Here is a 14,115-nt window from a genome sequence, read left to right as displayed (position 1 = left end):
TATAAGACCTTCGACTTTTGAGTTGCTCCAACCTATTAAAATTTAGCCCTATTTCAAGTTTCAGAGATCCTTAGCTTACATCCAACATACCAACAGCAACAATAGACTAAAATAGTTCACACCTTCAAAGATGCCAGAGGAAAGAGATAATTACTGTTACAATACTACCTCAAGATACAAACTATTCATACATACAAGTTCTTTGAAATATGAGCTGTCGCAAAATCCAAGATAAAAGCCATGCTTCAGCTCACTGCTAGTTGGCAGTTGGATACAATATCACCTGAGATGGAATCTCGTTCTTGTTCATGGAGTAAAGACATAGCTTGTGTGTTGTTGTGACTTTTGCAGTTTTTTTCATACTTTATCATTGTTTATATATGCATATAGATATGCATATATGCTCAAGGTAAAACTGCAATTATTTAATCTGACTGCTGACAGTATACAGTGATACCTCTACTTGCGAATGTCTCTACTTACGAAATTTTCTACTTACGAAATTTCTCAGCAAGAAAATATTGCCTCTACTTACGAAAGAAATTTTGACTTACGTAATGTAAAAACACAGTATTGGCTGATAATCGAATCTCCCAAAGGTTCCTGAACGCAACACTCTCATAGCTGCTCTTCCATTGGCTAGTACCTATTACCGTATTTTCCACACTATAAGGTGCACCTAAAAGTCTAAAATTTTCTCATAAACGCGTAGTGCGCCTTATAATTCGGTGCGTCTTATATATGGATTAATATTCATATTAATATTGGTTAAAAACATGATCGCTGAAAAAAACCCAGCAGTCTGGCCGCCATTCATGCCATACTCCGCCACCAGAGGAGCACCCTCACGAGGCACTCGGGCCTACGCCCCCTAACAACGGTAGTCAAGGGGCGTCACCGGGCGTCGCTCTGACTTAGCTGCTCTCAGACGGTAGAGCAGACTGTAGGAGCACCGGTGATTACGTAGCAAAACATAAGGAACTTTCAACAATTCTATCGATAAAGTTTGACTGGCTGATCTCAGTATTTCCTAACTATTTGGCGTCGGAAATAACCCACTTTAATCTTAATTGGTCTTAAAAATGCCATTGTGCTGTCATCTGGAATCTAGTGACGGTCCATTCTATTAGTCTGTGGAAACACACGGAGAAACTAGCATTTGTCCTGAATTTCCCTTGGGATCATTAAAGTATCTATCTATCTATAAAGGTGAATGAAAGACCCTCAAAGCTGAACTTCTAGTCTTTTCTGAAATATCAAGAGCTGAGTTACTGCTAGACAGAGGTGTCTGGTGTGCTGCAATTGATTTACAAATGTAGTTGATAGCTCTGGGCGGGCAGCGAGCGGAGGGGCGCATTCAGGCTTGTGTATTCTGTCTGCAGGGACGTGCTCTGAGATTAACGTCGGTGAGACACCGACGTTAAAGTCAGTTCTAGGAGTAAAACAGCGTCACATTTGACAGTAAATTAGCAGCCTGACATTAAAAACTAGTTAAAAAATTGTTTAGGACACACTGTGTGGACCTAGATGGTGTTTATGCAGCATCTTGGGCATTCGGCACTCGACCCGTGAGGTAGTCTGATAGTTTTGCACAAATATAATAACGTATTCGCTATGGACCCCGAGAAAGTGACGGAGTAAAGAGGAAAAGAAAAGACGAAGAAGAGAGTTTTTTGTCCATACAAACAAAGCAAGAGATCATAGAAAAGCATGAGAAAGGGATGCGTTTGGTTGATCTAGCCAAAGAATATGGCCGTAGGGTATCTACTGTACAGTCACCACGTTATTAAAACAAAGGGAAGTTTAAGGAGTTTTAGGCATTGTGTGGGTGGTTGGAGAAGTTCAAAAGGACGACTGGAATTCCCTCTGTTGTTCAGCATCGTGAGATAGGAGCGCATAAACCAAAGAGGGCATAAAACAATGAGGACAGCAGTTAAAAGGTAAATAACCGTCATTGTTCTTTACTCTATTATTTGTTTTTTACGTTATGCACAACTCTCATTTATTGTGTAATAATCTAATCGTAACATGCATTTGTTACATGTTTTGATGCATTTGTATGCTTTATAAAACATTTATGTCGGCATTTTTGGGGGCTTGGAACGGATTAGGGCATTTGCATGGAAAACGCGTCTCTACTTCCGTAATTTCTTTCCGGAACCAATTAATTTCATAGGTAGAGGTACCACTGTATCTTAAAATGGTTGCCTTAAGAGATGATTGTTGGTTTTCTATGTAGGGCCAGTAATACAGAGTATTACAGAGCAGTTGAACTGAGTTACCTTTCTCCGTATACTGATGGCAGTCCTCTCCAGCTGCACTGATACTGTTCACAGTTGGAGACAAATCTTCAAGTATGTCCTGCAATAAGGTTCATCATGTTAACACCGTGATAACACCAGGATATTGACATAGCGTGTATGTAGCAGACTAGTCCTCTGACTGATTGTGGGCCCGCCATTGCCACATTGATAATAATCTGGAAATTTATTCAGTCTCTAAAAATGTTAAGACAATATTTTGGTATTTACAGCTATTGAAAATGATAAACAGAATGGATATTAATGTTACATCAAATTGAATTTATAGCAAGGGTATCACTCTAAATCTGTCAAATACTGATTGAGTGTCCTGCAGGAGTCTGCAATTCTTACTTGACTATGCAGATTATTCCTATTCAGGTACTGACTCCATGGGTCTGGAATCTGTTCATCATCTTCAGCTGGGAAAGTACGAGTGTTTATCTTCAACAGATAGCAGCCCTGAGACCCATATCTCTGTTTCATGTCCTCATACACCCCATTGGCCCTGGACAGGAAGCAAAAGAGGCCTAGATATAATATATAGTTCTGTGGTATAACTGTAAGCGTGCTGGCAGTCAAGTACCTCTGTTCATCTCCTTCACTCATGTCATGCAGTAAGACGTAGTACTTGAGTGTATTGGGGATAAACCACTTGGGGTTTGTATAGTCTCCACTGTGCTGAATCCTATGCTGCTCTTGAGAAAGCTTGAGGAACTGCTCCACAGGGACCGCCTCAGTGGAAGACACGACCAGTAGACCTGACCGCGATGTCAAGGACAACACTACGGACCATGTGGAGCCACCACAGAATGATAAATACATTGAAATGAGAACTATTAAAAGGGGTATTATTATTATTAACAACAACTACAACAATAACAACAATAATAATAACAATAACAATAATAATATAGCCTTAATCAATGCCTTCATTTAGGATTTTAGACATTGATGCTTTCTTTGTCAGCATTGTAAGTGCATAGAACAAACAAATTCAGATCTGCGACAGCAGTGAACCAAGACCCCGCTCAAACTTGCTTAGAAATGTTCAAACCAGTGCTTGCAAGCAACTCAATTTTTTTGGAAGGATACAAGCAAGATAGTGGTTCAGAAATTCATGGTCGGAGGGAGGCATGGACTGCAGGAAGTTCTCCCTGTAGGTCTCAAACCAAGGCGTGGTCGCTGCAAAAACAGACATAAAGAGACACCAATCAACCGCTGACTGTTTCTTCTTGTTTACCGGTCTAAATTTAAAACCTAGTGCGTTCAGTTTCTGACTTTGCAGTTTAAGCATATGCAGTACCGCATGAAATTTGTGAACCCTCCAGATATTGTCATTGCTTTAGGCAAATCAATCAATCAATCAATAACAGCTTGAAAGTAAACCCAGCTAAATTAGTTCCGAAGAAAATAGCAGCCCTAGAACTTCACATTTCCATAATCATTTCCTGTTTTTTTCTTGGTATGCACTGTTCATTTCTCTACAAAAAAATGTGTATTTATTGTGACCTAGTAATTCTATTTTGGACTTATCTGTCCAGAGGACAGAGCTCCAGAATGCCTACGGTTTGTCCAAGTGCTCTTTGGCAAATTTGACAGGTTACACATTGTTCTGTTTTGAAAGCAGATATGTGGGTTGATCCCTTCTTGGTTTTGTGTGTTTCTGGTGATAGTTTTGATGGGTGTCCACTTTTGTTCAGCGTTGTGGTCATGTTGAATGACCTCAATTTGTAATTGATTTGTCTTTCCAGTGGCTGCAGCTGGAATCATATGGAGGTGTCACTACTTTTCATGTAATGGTCTTGGTATCTTCTTTGCTCTCGTTGGCACTGCAGTGTTTTGGGTTCCTTCCTCGCTTTTCCAATCAGTTTTGTCCCGCCCCTTTCCTAAGGCTGTCTCAAGTTTCGCTTAAATCTGTTACCTACTTGATTTTGTCAGTGTGGCTGTGAGTTCACTTCGTTTTGCAGATAACATAATTCCATGTTTCATGTGGTTTTTTGCTACGTAAACAATTTCCTCTACACAAGTACATAAGTTGAGATAGCATAACCCTGATATTTGTTAAAAATATGGTGACGATGAAGAAAATTATTTTAACACCAAAAAACTAATTATTAAAATGGTTACATACTTTCATGCAGTACTGTATATTTTAGAGACAGAATAATAGTTTACGGGGAGGAAACAATAAGAGAGATAGACAGAGACGCACAGAGAAAGAGAACAAAGATGATTACCCTCACCCTGGTAGTTTAATCACGTAGACAAAACTGACTAATACATTGATCAATCAATCAATCAATCAATCAAGTTTTATTAATATAGCGCTCAATCATGGCAGCAGACATTTCAAAGTGCTTTAACAGACAGAGAAACCAAACGGAACCCTCCAGAGCAAGCATAAGCGACAGTGGCGGGGAAAAACTCCCTCGATGAGGAAGAAACTCCGGGCAGGACCAGACTCTTTTGGGCGGCCATCCGCCTTGACCGGTTGGGTGGAAAAGAAATCAAAGGAAGATAAGAACAGTATCAGAGAGAGAGAGAGACAGAGAGAGAGTGACAGATAGGCCAGATAGAGACCGTGTCAACATTGTCATCATTGATGATGTTGCGTTACGTTTATAAGTACTGTTAGTAATGTTAACATGATTATGATTGTCATGCATTGCCCACTGCCATGGTTTTATAACTACAGTGCGCCCCTGCGCATTCGCGCATCAACGCTCAGACTTCACCTCATTTCGGATTTTTGGTAGGCAGTCACGTGATAACGTACGCGCATTCAATTGGCTGACAGCATCTGGAAGTGGGTTCCGTGAGTCTAGGACTTCCGTGAGACACAAAAGTGCTTTAAACAATCAATAAGAGTGTGGGAAAAGGTAAGGTGGTTTAATATCAGTATGGGGAGGGTCATAAACGTTTAATTACCGGAAATCAGATATGTCTAAGTCAAGGAACGCGGCGAGATCTGGCCCATGACGAATTATTCATGGTCCTTTTTAATTACTATTAGAACCGGCCCGCAGACCACATCGGCCCGCTGCACGCAACAAAACTACATTCCCCACAATGCAATGGTAGCGAAAGTCATGCAGTCCAACAAGCGGGCTTTGGTTTCATTATTTATCATCAGTCAGGGCGGAGGTTGAATTTAGCTACTCCCCTCCTCAAATTGGCTAATAGGAAGGTGGAGGCTGAGAGCAGAGGGTTTCAAGCCAGGTGGGGGTCAGAGTGTATGTTCAAAGAGGTAAAAGGTAAATCTGTGTGTCTTTTGCTAAGTTTGAAAGTTTTATCCACGACACAATTGCATCCAGCTTGGATGCTCTCTATCGCACATACGTGTGTGAAGAATATTTCTCTCTGATGAAGCTGAACGAAACATCACATAGGAGCCGTCTGACTGATCAACACCTTCACTCAATCCTGAGGGTTTCCTCAGGTCAGAGCCTGACCCCGAACATTGATGAAGTTGTACGAAAGATAAAACACCATCAAATATCAGGGACAGCCTCAGACAAGGAAGCATCACACAGCAGTAACATATTTTCTGTTTTAAATTCAGTTACATTTTTACATTTGTTTCTACAAATAAGAGCCACAAGAACGGATACAACTGATTTGATTTTTAAAATTTTACTATTTGCAAGCAGTGATTGGTAGGATCATAGAGCAGCACAATATATTTATTTATTTTTTTGCACAATAATGCCTTATTATTGTGCATGTACAACATTATTATTGTTCAAGCAGTAACACATGAACAATAACCTATTTTCAGTTTATAATGCATTAAATTTCATTCATGCATTTATCTTGATATTAAGGAACATATTTTGTTTTCAAAAGACATTTACTTTTCTGCTGTCTGCCTGTTGAAAAGGTTTCCCCTTGAAGTTACTGATAGAGCCATAAGAAAATATTGCTTTATTTATTTAATCATTAAATAATATACACTGTTAGCTGTTCGTTTAATAGGCTATGTTCATTTGAATATGTTTTAATAAAAATTGAACCCTCGGCTTGTAGTGAATTTGTTTTTTTGGCCCTCCGTGTATTTGACTTTGACACCCCTGCCGTAAATAATAAGAAATAGTTTGTCGCTCGATCGCAAATCAGCAAAATCTAAATAATTTGATGGGGTCATGCCCCCGTACAACCCTGGTCATCAAAGCAGTCTTATGCAAATTAAAAAATGCAAGCATATCAGGTTAAAGTTGGCACTGGCATTTGATGTTATTCATAGTGAGCACTATCTTCAAAAATTAAAGTGCAAGAAAATAATAGAAGAATTGATCTTGTGAATTTTGTTTGATGTAGTTCAGTGCAAGGGAGAATCAATGCTGGTGTATACACACACACATACACACACAAAATCTGTTGATTATGAAAGGCTTCTGTGGGAACCACCTTACCACTGAAGTTGAGTTCATAATTTCCTGCGATGATCATGTTGGTCACAGCGCCCTCTTGAGGCTGACAGGATAGCACCACTTCATTGAGCAGTCTGGACTTTGCTGAGCTCAGGGCTGCTGGTGGTGTACTGAGGCTGGTCACAACATTATTGATGCAGATGCGCAGGTTTTTCACGACCTGCACCTGGTTGTTGGGGTCCCGTATGTGACCTATACAAGAACAACAACATTTTACTGAGTTACCTAGACCTCTGCTTTCTGAATACATGGTATCGGACTAGACTTTTGTAATAGATTGATGCTAATCCTGCAGACATCCATGAAACTGCAGGTCCCCAGCAATCTCTTGCCTTCAAAGGCACAATGTTTTTGCTACTTAACCCCACTACAATACTCCCACATGGTTACCATGTGAGAGTATTGTAGCATCGTATAGGTACTAACAGGCAAAGCGAAGTGCAGCTTCAGTGGTTAAGGAGGCAAAGATCTGGTCACTGGAAAGATTTGGTGAGATCATGAGATCAAAACTGAACTGTGTGCGGAAGTTTGTCTTCTGGGTGCTATGGTTTTTTTTCTAGGAAATGTACTTTTTCCCATCCAAAACGGAATTTTCATCAGTCCACTCTTGGTATTTTTAGGTCATTAGTTCCTCATCAAGCAGAAGAATAATCTAAAGAGAAACTCAAACGACCAAAAGTCACAGGGACCAATAATGCTACCTCTCAACATGCCTATTATGTCGCTCCTGGGCCTGGGGGACCAGAGCGGACAGCCCATGGGACCAACTCTGCACCTAACATTAAATGTCTACCAATACTATGATCTGGTTTACATGTCATAAATAGGACGGCTTGAATCTACGGTCACATCCACAGAGCTCTCCAGTTTACGAGCAACAGTGGTTTGTTTGTGAAAGGCTGTCGGTTCAACGCAAGCATTGGTTCTCAGACTCTTGCAAACCGTACCCAGTTAGCATATTTACAAGCCAACTGCGTGTGGTTTGGTCTCCTGGACTCACCGGACCAGCGGCCTACTGGTCGACAGCCACCCTGAACATGTTCCTGAAACTGGGTGTTCGGGTGACACTCGGCCCACGCAGGTTTCACTCCGTAATCTCATCTCACTGCCCGTCAAAGCGTCTTAATCTTAATCCGGGTTGCTAGCCGTCTGATAAAGTGGAGCAAATGTCAACTATAAACTCTTCCGTGTACCGGCGCTAATTTACTCGACCTGCGACATCTTTGAGTACGACAGGCGATATTGGCGGTGGTTATCCTACGGATGCCCTTACCTTCGGACATTAGTCTGCAGAAAGGCCTCAGCAGCTCCGTAAAACTCAGGTTGTTCTTGCGAGTCACTCTCTCTGCTTCTTCACTACATAAGACGCCAACCATCGGTACAAAGGAATCCTGAACGAACTCCTGCACAGACTGGGCACACTGCGCCATGGCCGAGAAAACAGCTAACACACTTAACCGAGTCAACTGTCCTTCAATTTGAGATTTCTCATTGCCTAAATATTCATCGTCTCGGCGCAGACGGCAGCCATGTTGAATCAGCAAAACCACTTCCTGTTTGGAAATCAGGAAGGTCAGGTGACTTCTCTCTCTTTCTCTCTCTCTCTCTCTCTCTGTTTTTCTGGCGGTTGTGATTCATCTATTTGGTAACTACCGCCACCATCTGGTCTGGAGGAAGAACCACATCCAGATTCACAGAAAACGGAAGCCACTGTCAGTCTAGTCCAGGAGCCGCATGCGGCTCTGTATCGCCTGCCCTGCGGCTCCCTGGAGATTAATCACAAAAGAAAAAAAAAATACTTAAAAGAAAAAAAAAATAGACTGATATTCTACTCATAGCTAAAAATCTTTACAAACAAAACTTATTTTGGTAAATTCCCTATGTTTTAGACAGACAGACAGACAGACAGACAGACAGACAGAGACAGACAGACAGACAGACAGATAGACAGATAGACAGATAGATAGATAGATAGATAGATAGATAGATAGATAGATAGATAGATAGATAGATAGATAGATAGATAGATAGATAGATAGATAGATAATCCCGGAGGAAATTGCAGTTTTGTTTTGTTACCAGTGACATAGTGGTGAGGCACTGACTTCATCATAATCAGATGAAAATGTTTACAAACATAGTAACCTACAGTGTAGTTTATTCACCATTTAACCCTTACAGCCGTGAACTATTTTGGCCGTTTTTTGGTGCATTTCATATGTCTCTATATAAAGACAATGTCTCTACATAAGACGGAAAGGAAAGGTGTACAAAACTGTCGTGACACCAGCGATGTTGTTTGGTCTACAGACAGTGTCACTGAGGAAAAGACAGGAGACAGACCTGGAGGTAGCAGAGATGAAGATGCTGAGGTTCTCTCTGGGAGTGACCAGGAAGGATAGGATCAGGAATGAGTACATCAGAGGGACAGCACATGTTAGAGGTTTTGGGGATAAAGTCAGAGAGGCCAGACTGAGATGGTTTGGACATGTCCAGAGGAGAGATAGTGAATATGTTGGTAGAAGGATGCTGAGTTTTAAACTGCCAGGCAGGAGGCCTAGAGGAAGACCAAAGAGGAGGTTTATGGATGTAGTGAAAGAGGACATGAAGGTAGTTGGTGTGAGAGAAGAGGATGCAGAAGACAGGGTTAGATGGAGGCAACTGATTGGCAGTGGCGACCCCTGAAGGGAAAAGCCAAAAGGAAAAGAAGAAGAGTTCTCTACATAAGACAATGTCAGACATCCTCTGCACACCATTACCAACAACCAGAGAAGCCTGAGAAGCCTGAGCAGCTAGAGGCTGCGCTTCCCAACATGCAGGACCAACAGACTTGACTCCTTCATCCCCCGAGCCATTAAACTGCTCAACTCCTCTCTGGGGGAGATGAAGAAGAAGAGAGTCCACACAAGATCTGAGGGATGACACACATAATACATCAAAAACAATGCAAACACTATAGACATTTCAGTCTAACCATGCCTAACTAGGCCTGTTTATTTATGCCTTTTTATTCCCATGCCTATTTATGCCTTTCTATTTGTATATTCTTGATGGGTTATTTATTTTCATGGACATATTGAGGCATAGTCGCGGTGAGGAGGCTTTACAGTTTGGTGGCCTGGGGATTGCATCGCTGCTTTTTGCAGATGATGTGGTCCTGTTCGCGTCATCAGCCTGTGACCTACAGCGCTCACTGGTCTGGTTTGCAGCCGAGTGTGAAGCAGCGGGGATGAGGATTACCACCTCCAAATCTGAGGCCATGGTCCTCAGCAGGAAACCGGTGGACTGCCTTCTCCGAGTGGGGAATGAGGTCCCTCCACAAGTGAAGTAGGTGGAAAGGAGTCAGTTGAGGTGGTTTTGGCATCTGGTGCGGATGCCTCCGGGACGCCTCCCTAGGGAGGTGTTTCTCGCACGTCCAGCTGGGAGGAGACCTCCGGGCAGACCCAGGGCCAGGTGGAGGGATTATATCTCAACACTGGCCTGGGAATGCCTTGGGATCCCCCAGTCAGAGCTGGTGGATGTGGCCGGGGAAAGGGAAGTTTGGGGCTCCCTGTTGAAGCTGCTGCCCCCGCAACCTGACTACGGATAAGCGGTGGAAGATGGATGGATGGATGGATGGATGGATGGGTTATTTATCACTATTTGGTGTTGGTACTACTTTGTATGTGCTGGTGCTTTCTGTGTGCTTTTTCCGTGTTTTTGTGTACTCACTGTGCTGTGTGTAGTGCGACGGAGAAATTAATTTCCCTGATGGAACCTCCTTAAGGGATCAATAAAGTTCTACTCTACTATATTCTCTACTCTATATACCACATTAAAAATACCCATGCTTGGTATGTTTATCTTCAGCACAACTTCAGCTATATGAAGAGATTTTTTATTTCCCTATAACTTATTATATTGACATATTGGGGCAAAATAGACACACAGTCAAATTCGGAAGTGGAAGATTTGTATTTTATTGCACATAAAAACCAAAAACATGCTAATTAAATTGATTTTGAGCTCCAAAAAGGTTGCCATAGGTTTCTAACATAACTATATACAGTTTCTTTCACTTGTTCCATTCTTTAAAGGAGATTTTTGGGCCAAAATAGACTGACAGTCAAATTTGAAATTGGAACAAATGATATTTTATTGCATATAAAAACTAAAAACATGCTCGTCAATTTGTTTCGAACTCAAAAAAGTTTGCCATAGGCTTCTAAAATAACTAAATACAGTTTGTGTCACTTGTGCCACTCTTCAAAGGAGTTTCTCAATATAAGACGCACGAATGCATGAATGCATGAATCATGTGACGCAATGTTTGCGTCACAAAATGCACCAATCCTGGTACATGTTTGCATCACGTGACAAAATGCATGAATCGTGATACATGTTCTAATCAAGTGAATATATGCATCACCGCTTGTATGATGGCAACAACATGGACAGCAATATGGCGCCTACCATCTGATTGAACCGCTTGTCTTAGATCAAATGTAAACGATCATATCTCCGGTTTTCCGCAGTCAATCGGCTCCAAATAAAAACCAAAAGACAGTTTCACATCTATACTGTCACGTAAACATGCACACAGCAATCCACGTGACAGACTTTGTTATGAACAGTTTAAAAACATCATGCGATCAGATCACGGGGGCGTGATCATAGGGCTGTAAGGGTTAATAAGCAGCAGTGAGTGGGTTATTTTTAAAGTCTGATAGCAGAATTATTTACACATACCAACTAACACACAAATAAGCACATTTGATGAAAAAAACCTACACTTTTTTATGTTATGTTTAAGATAAAAGATAAGATAAAAGACCTTTATTGTCCCACAGTGGGGAAATTTGTGCGATCGTGGCAGCAGGGGGGGGGGGTCAAACATAAATAGTTAAATAATATACATACATATTAACATCTGCAACATATGAAATTTACATATTCACATATTGGAAACATATTAACATATATCATATTATCCGAATGTACATTATATTTACACACCAAAAAAAGAATATACACTACAGGCTGGTTTTTACACTGCTCATCCGGAGTTAGAACGTTGTGTTCTTTGAGTTTGGTGAGTTGTTGTAGTTCCCTGAGTTCTTTGAGTGGTCTGCTGGGAGGACGGCTGGTTGTACAGTCTGACAGCCGTGGGCAGGAAGGACCTGCGATAGCGTTCCCTCACGCATCTCGGGTGAAGCAACCTATCGCTGAAGGAGCTCTCCAGTGATGTCAGTGTGCCCTGTAGAGGGTGGGAGTGGTTCTTCATCATTGATGACAGCTTGTTTGTCATCCTCCTCTCCACCACCACCCCCACTGAGTCCAGGGAGCATCCTAGGACAGAACCCGCCTTCTTAATCAGCCTGTCCAGTCTCTTCCTGTCGGCCGCAGTGATGCTGCTGCCCCAGCAGACCACCCCATGAAAAATAGCTGAGGCTACAACCGTGTCATAAAAGGTCTTTAGGAGTGACCCCCGCACTCCAAAAGACCTCAGCCTCCTGAGCAGATAGAGTCTGCTCTGACCCTTTTTATAAAGTGAGTGACTGTTGGTGCTCCAGTCCAGTTTATTGTTGAGGTGAACACCCAGGTACTTGTACGAGGACACCACCTCAATGTCCGTACCCTGGATCTTCACCGGTGTAACCGGGCAGCGTGATCGCCTGCGGAAATCCACCACCAGCTCCTTGGTTTTACCCGCGTTGATCTGGAGGCGGTTCCGCTGGCACCAGTCCACAAAGTCCTGGGTCAGTTCTCTGTACTCTCTATCGTCCCCATCGGTGATGAGGCCGACGATTGCAGAGTCGTCAGAGAACTTCTGCAGGTGACATGTGGGGGAGTTGTAGGAAAAGTCTGCAGTATACAGGGTGAACAGGAACGGAGCCAGAACCGTTCCCTGAGGTGCCCCTGTGCTGCAGACAACTGTGTTCGACACACAGTCCCGGGTCCTCACGAACTGCAGACGATTGGTCAAATAGTCCAATATCCAGTCCGTAAGGTGGTGGTCCAGCCCAGTGATCTCCAGTTTGTCCCTCAACAGTGCTGGTTGTATCGTATTGAAAGCACTGGAGAAATCAAAAAACAAGATCCTCACAGTGCTCCCAGGCCTCTCCAAGTGGGACAGAGCTCGGTCTAGGAGGAAAATGACGGCGTCATCCACCCCGATGGCAGGTTGGTAAGCGAACTGGAGTGGGTCCAGTGATGGGCTCACCAGGGGGCGGAGATGACAGAGGACCAAACGCTCCAGGGTCTTCATCAGGTGAGACGTTAGTGCCACCGGCCTGTAACTGTTTAGGTCCTTGGGATGCGGGATCTTGGGCACGGGAACCAAGCAGGACGTTTTCCACAGCTGTGGAACCCTTCCTAGCTTCAGGCTCATGTTGAACATGTGTCCAACAATCCCACACAGCTGGTCTGCGCAGGATTTCAGGAGCCTGGAGCTGATGCCGTCTGGACCCGCAGCCTTCCTCGTCTTGATCCTCCGGAGCTGGTTTCTCACCTGGGACTCAGTGAGGGACAGGGTGGAGCAGGGGGACTGTGTGCTGGGGGGTGTGGGTGAGGGGGGTGGGTTGAAGAGGTGAACTGTAGGGGGTGGTTGTAATATGACCTGAGCAGTCGGGGGTGGCCGTGAGCTGATCGTTGTAGAGGGGGAGGGGGAGGAGCTGTGGTGGTGTTGGAGAGGGGCAGGGGTAGGGGGGGAGGAGGAGGAGGGGGCTACAGCGTGGAGGGCTGGGCTGGGGGGGGGCGTGGATGCCTGATCAAATCTATTGAAAAATTTGTTTAGGTCATCTGCCCACTTCTGGTCCCCAGTGACCTGGCGGTCGGGTCCTTTATGGCCTGAGATGGTCTTCAGGCCCCTCCACACCTCGCTGACGTTATTCTGCTGCAGCTGGTCCTCCATCTTCCTCCTGTACATATTCTTCCCCTCTCTGATTTTCCTTATACTTATACTTACTTACTTATAAATGAAGTCCATTCGCAGCTCCTTCTGAACAAAAGTATTGAGTTACGATGTAATTCTCCATTTTTATGGTAAGGCAAGGCGAGCAGAATCGATTGGCTGCACTAGACTCAATGACTTGTAGTTTACTGTCACTTCTTCTACGGCCAAAGAATCCTCGGCCGAATCCTGGGATCACCAGCACCTCCTGCCATGATGCACGAGAACTGTGTGACGCAATTCGGGTCTTTTCCCAGCGGTTACACACATGCAGTTGTTGACAAAAAAAACACTGCACACTATATACATTAGCTAAATAATGGAAATTTAGTTCATAGAGCAAATGTGTTTGAACATATTAATAGCGACATATAGAGAGATAGCATTATGGTCTCACTGTATTGCCTGCAAGCACAGCTGGCTAAGTCATTGCGCAATCCATGGTGAAGCT

At 43.2% G+C, this 14,115-nt stretch overlaps 1 protein-coding gene across 3 annotated transcripts in view; it reads right to left on the bottom strand.

Moving 5' to 3' along the window:
• trappc8 (trafficking protein particle complex subunit 8) overlaps positions 1-8,546 on the bottom strand; it is a 32,671-nt gene extending 24,125 nt beyond the window's left edge. For all 3 annotated transcript variants that reach the window (XM_068319578.1, XM_068319579.1, XM_068319580.1), the window contains exons 1-6: positions 8,007-8,546; positions 6,716-6,925; positions 3,396-3,485; positions 2,887-3,061; positions 2,655-2,808; positions 2,283-2,361 (exon numbers count right to left, since the gene is read on the bottom strand). In XM_068319578.1, coding sequence (XP_068175679.1) covers positions 2,283-2,361; positions 2,655-2,808; positions 2,887-3,061; positions 3,396-3,485; positions 6,716-6,925; positions 8,007-8,163 — 865 coding nt within the window. In that variant the 5' untranslated portion in view covers positions 8,164-8,546. The remainder of the gene's footprint in view (positions 1-2,282; positions 2,362-2,654; positions 2,809-2,886; positions 3,062-3,395; positions 3,486-6,715; positions 6,926-8,006) is intronic.
• Positions 8,547-14,115: the final 5,569 nt, after the last annotated feature.

The sequence above is a fragment of the Antennarius striatus genome, chromosome 7, assembly GCF_040054535.1.
Source record: "Antennarius striatus isolate MH-2024 chromosome 7, ASM4005453v1, whole genome shotgun sequence".
Taxonomy (NCBI): Eukaryota; Metazoa; Chordata; class Actinopteri; order Lophiiformes; family Antennariidae; genus Antennarius; species Antennarius striatus.
The sequence above is the reverse complement of the archived record's forward strand: the minus strand, read 5'-3'. Positions and strand labels throughout refer to the sequence as shown.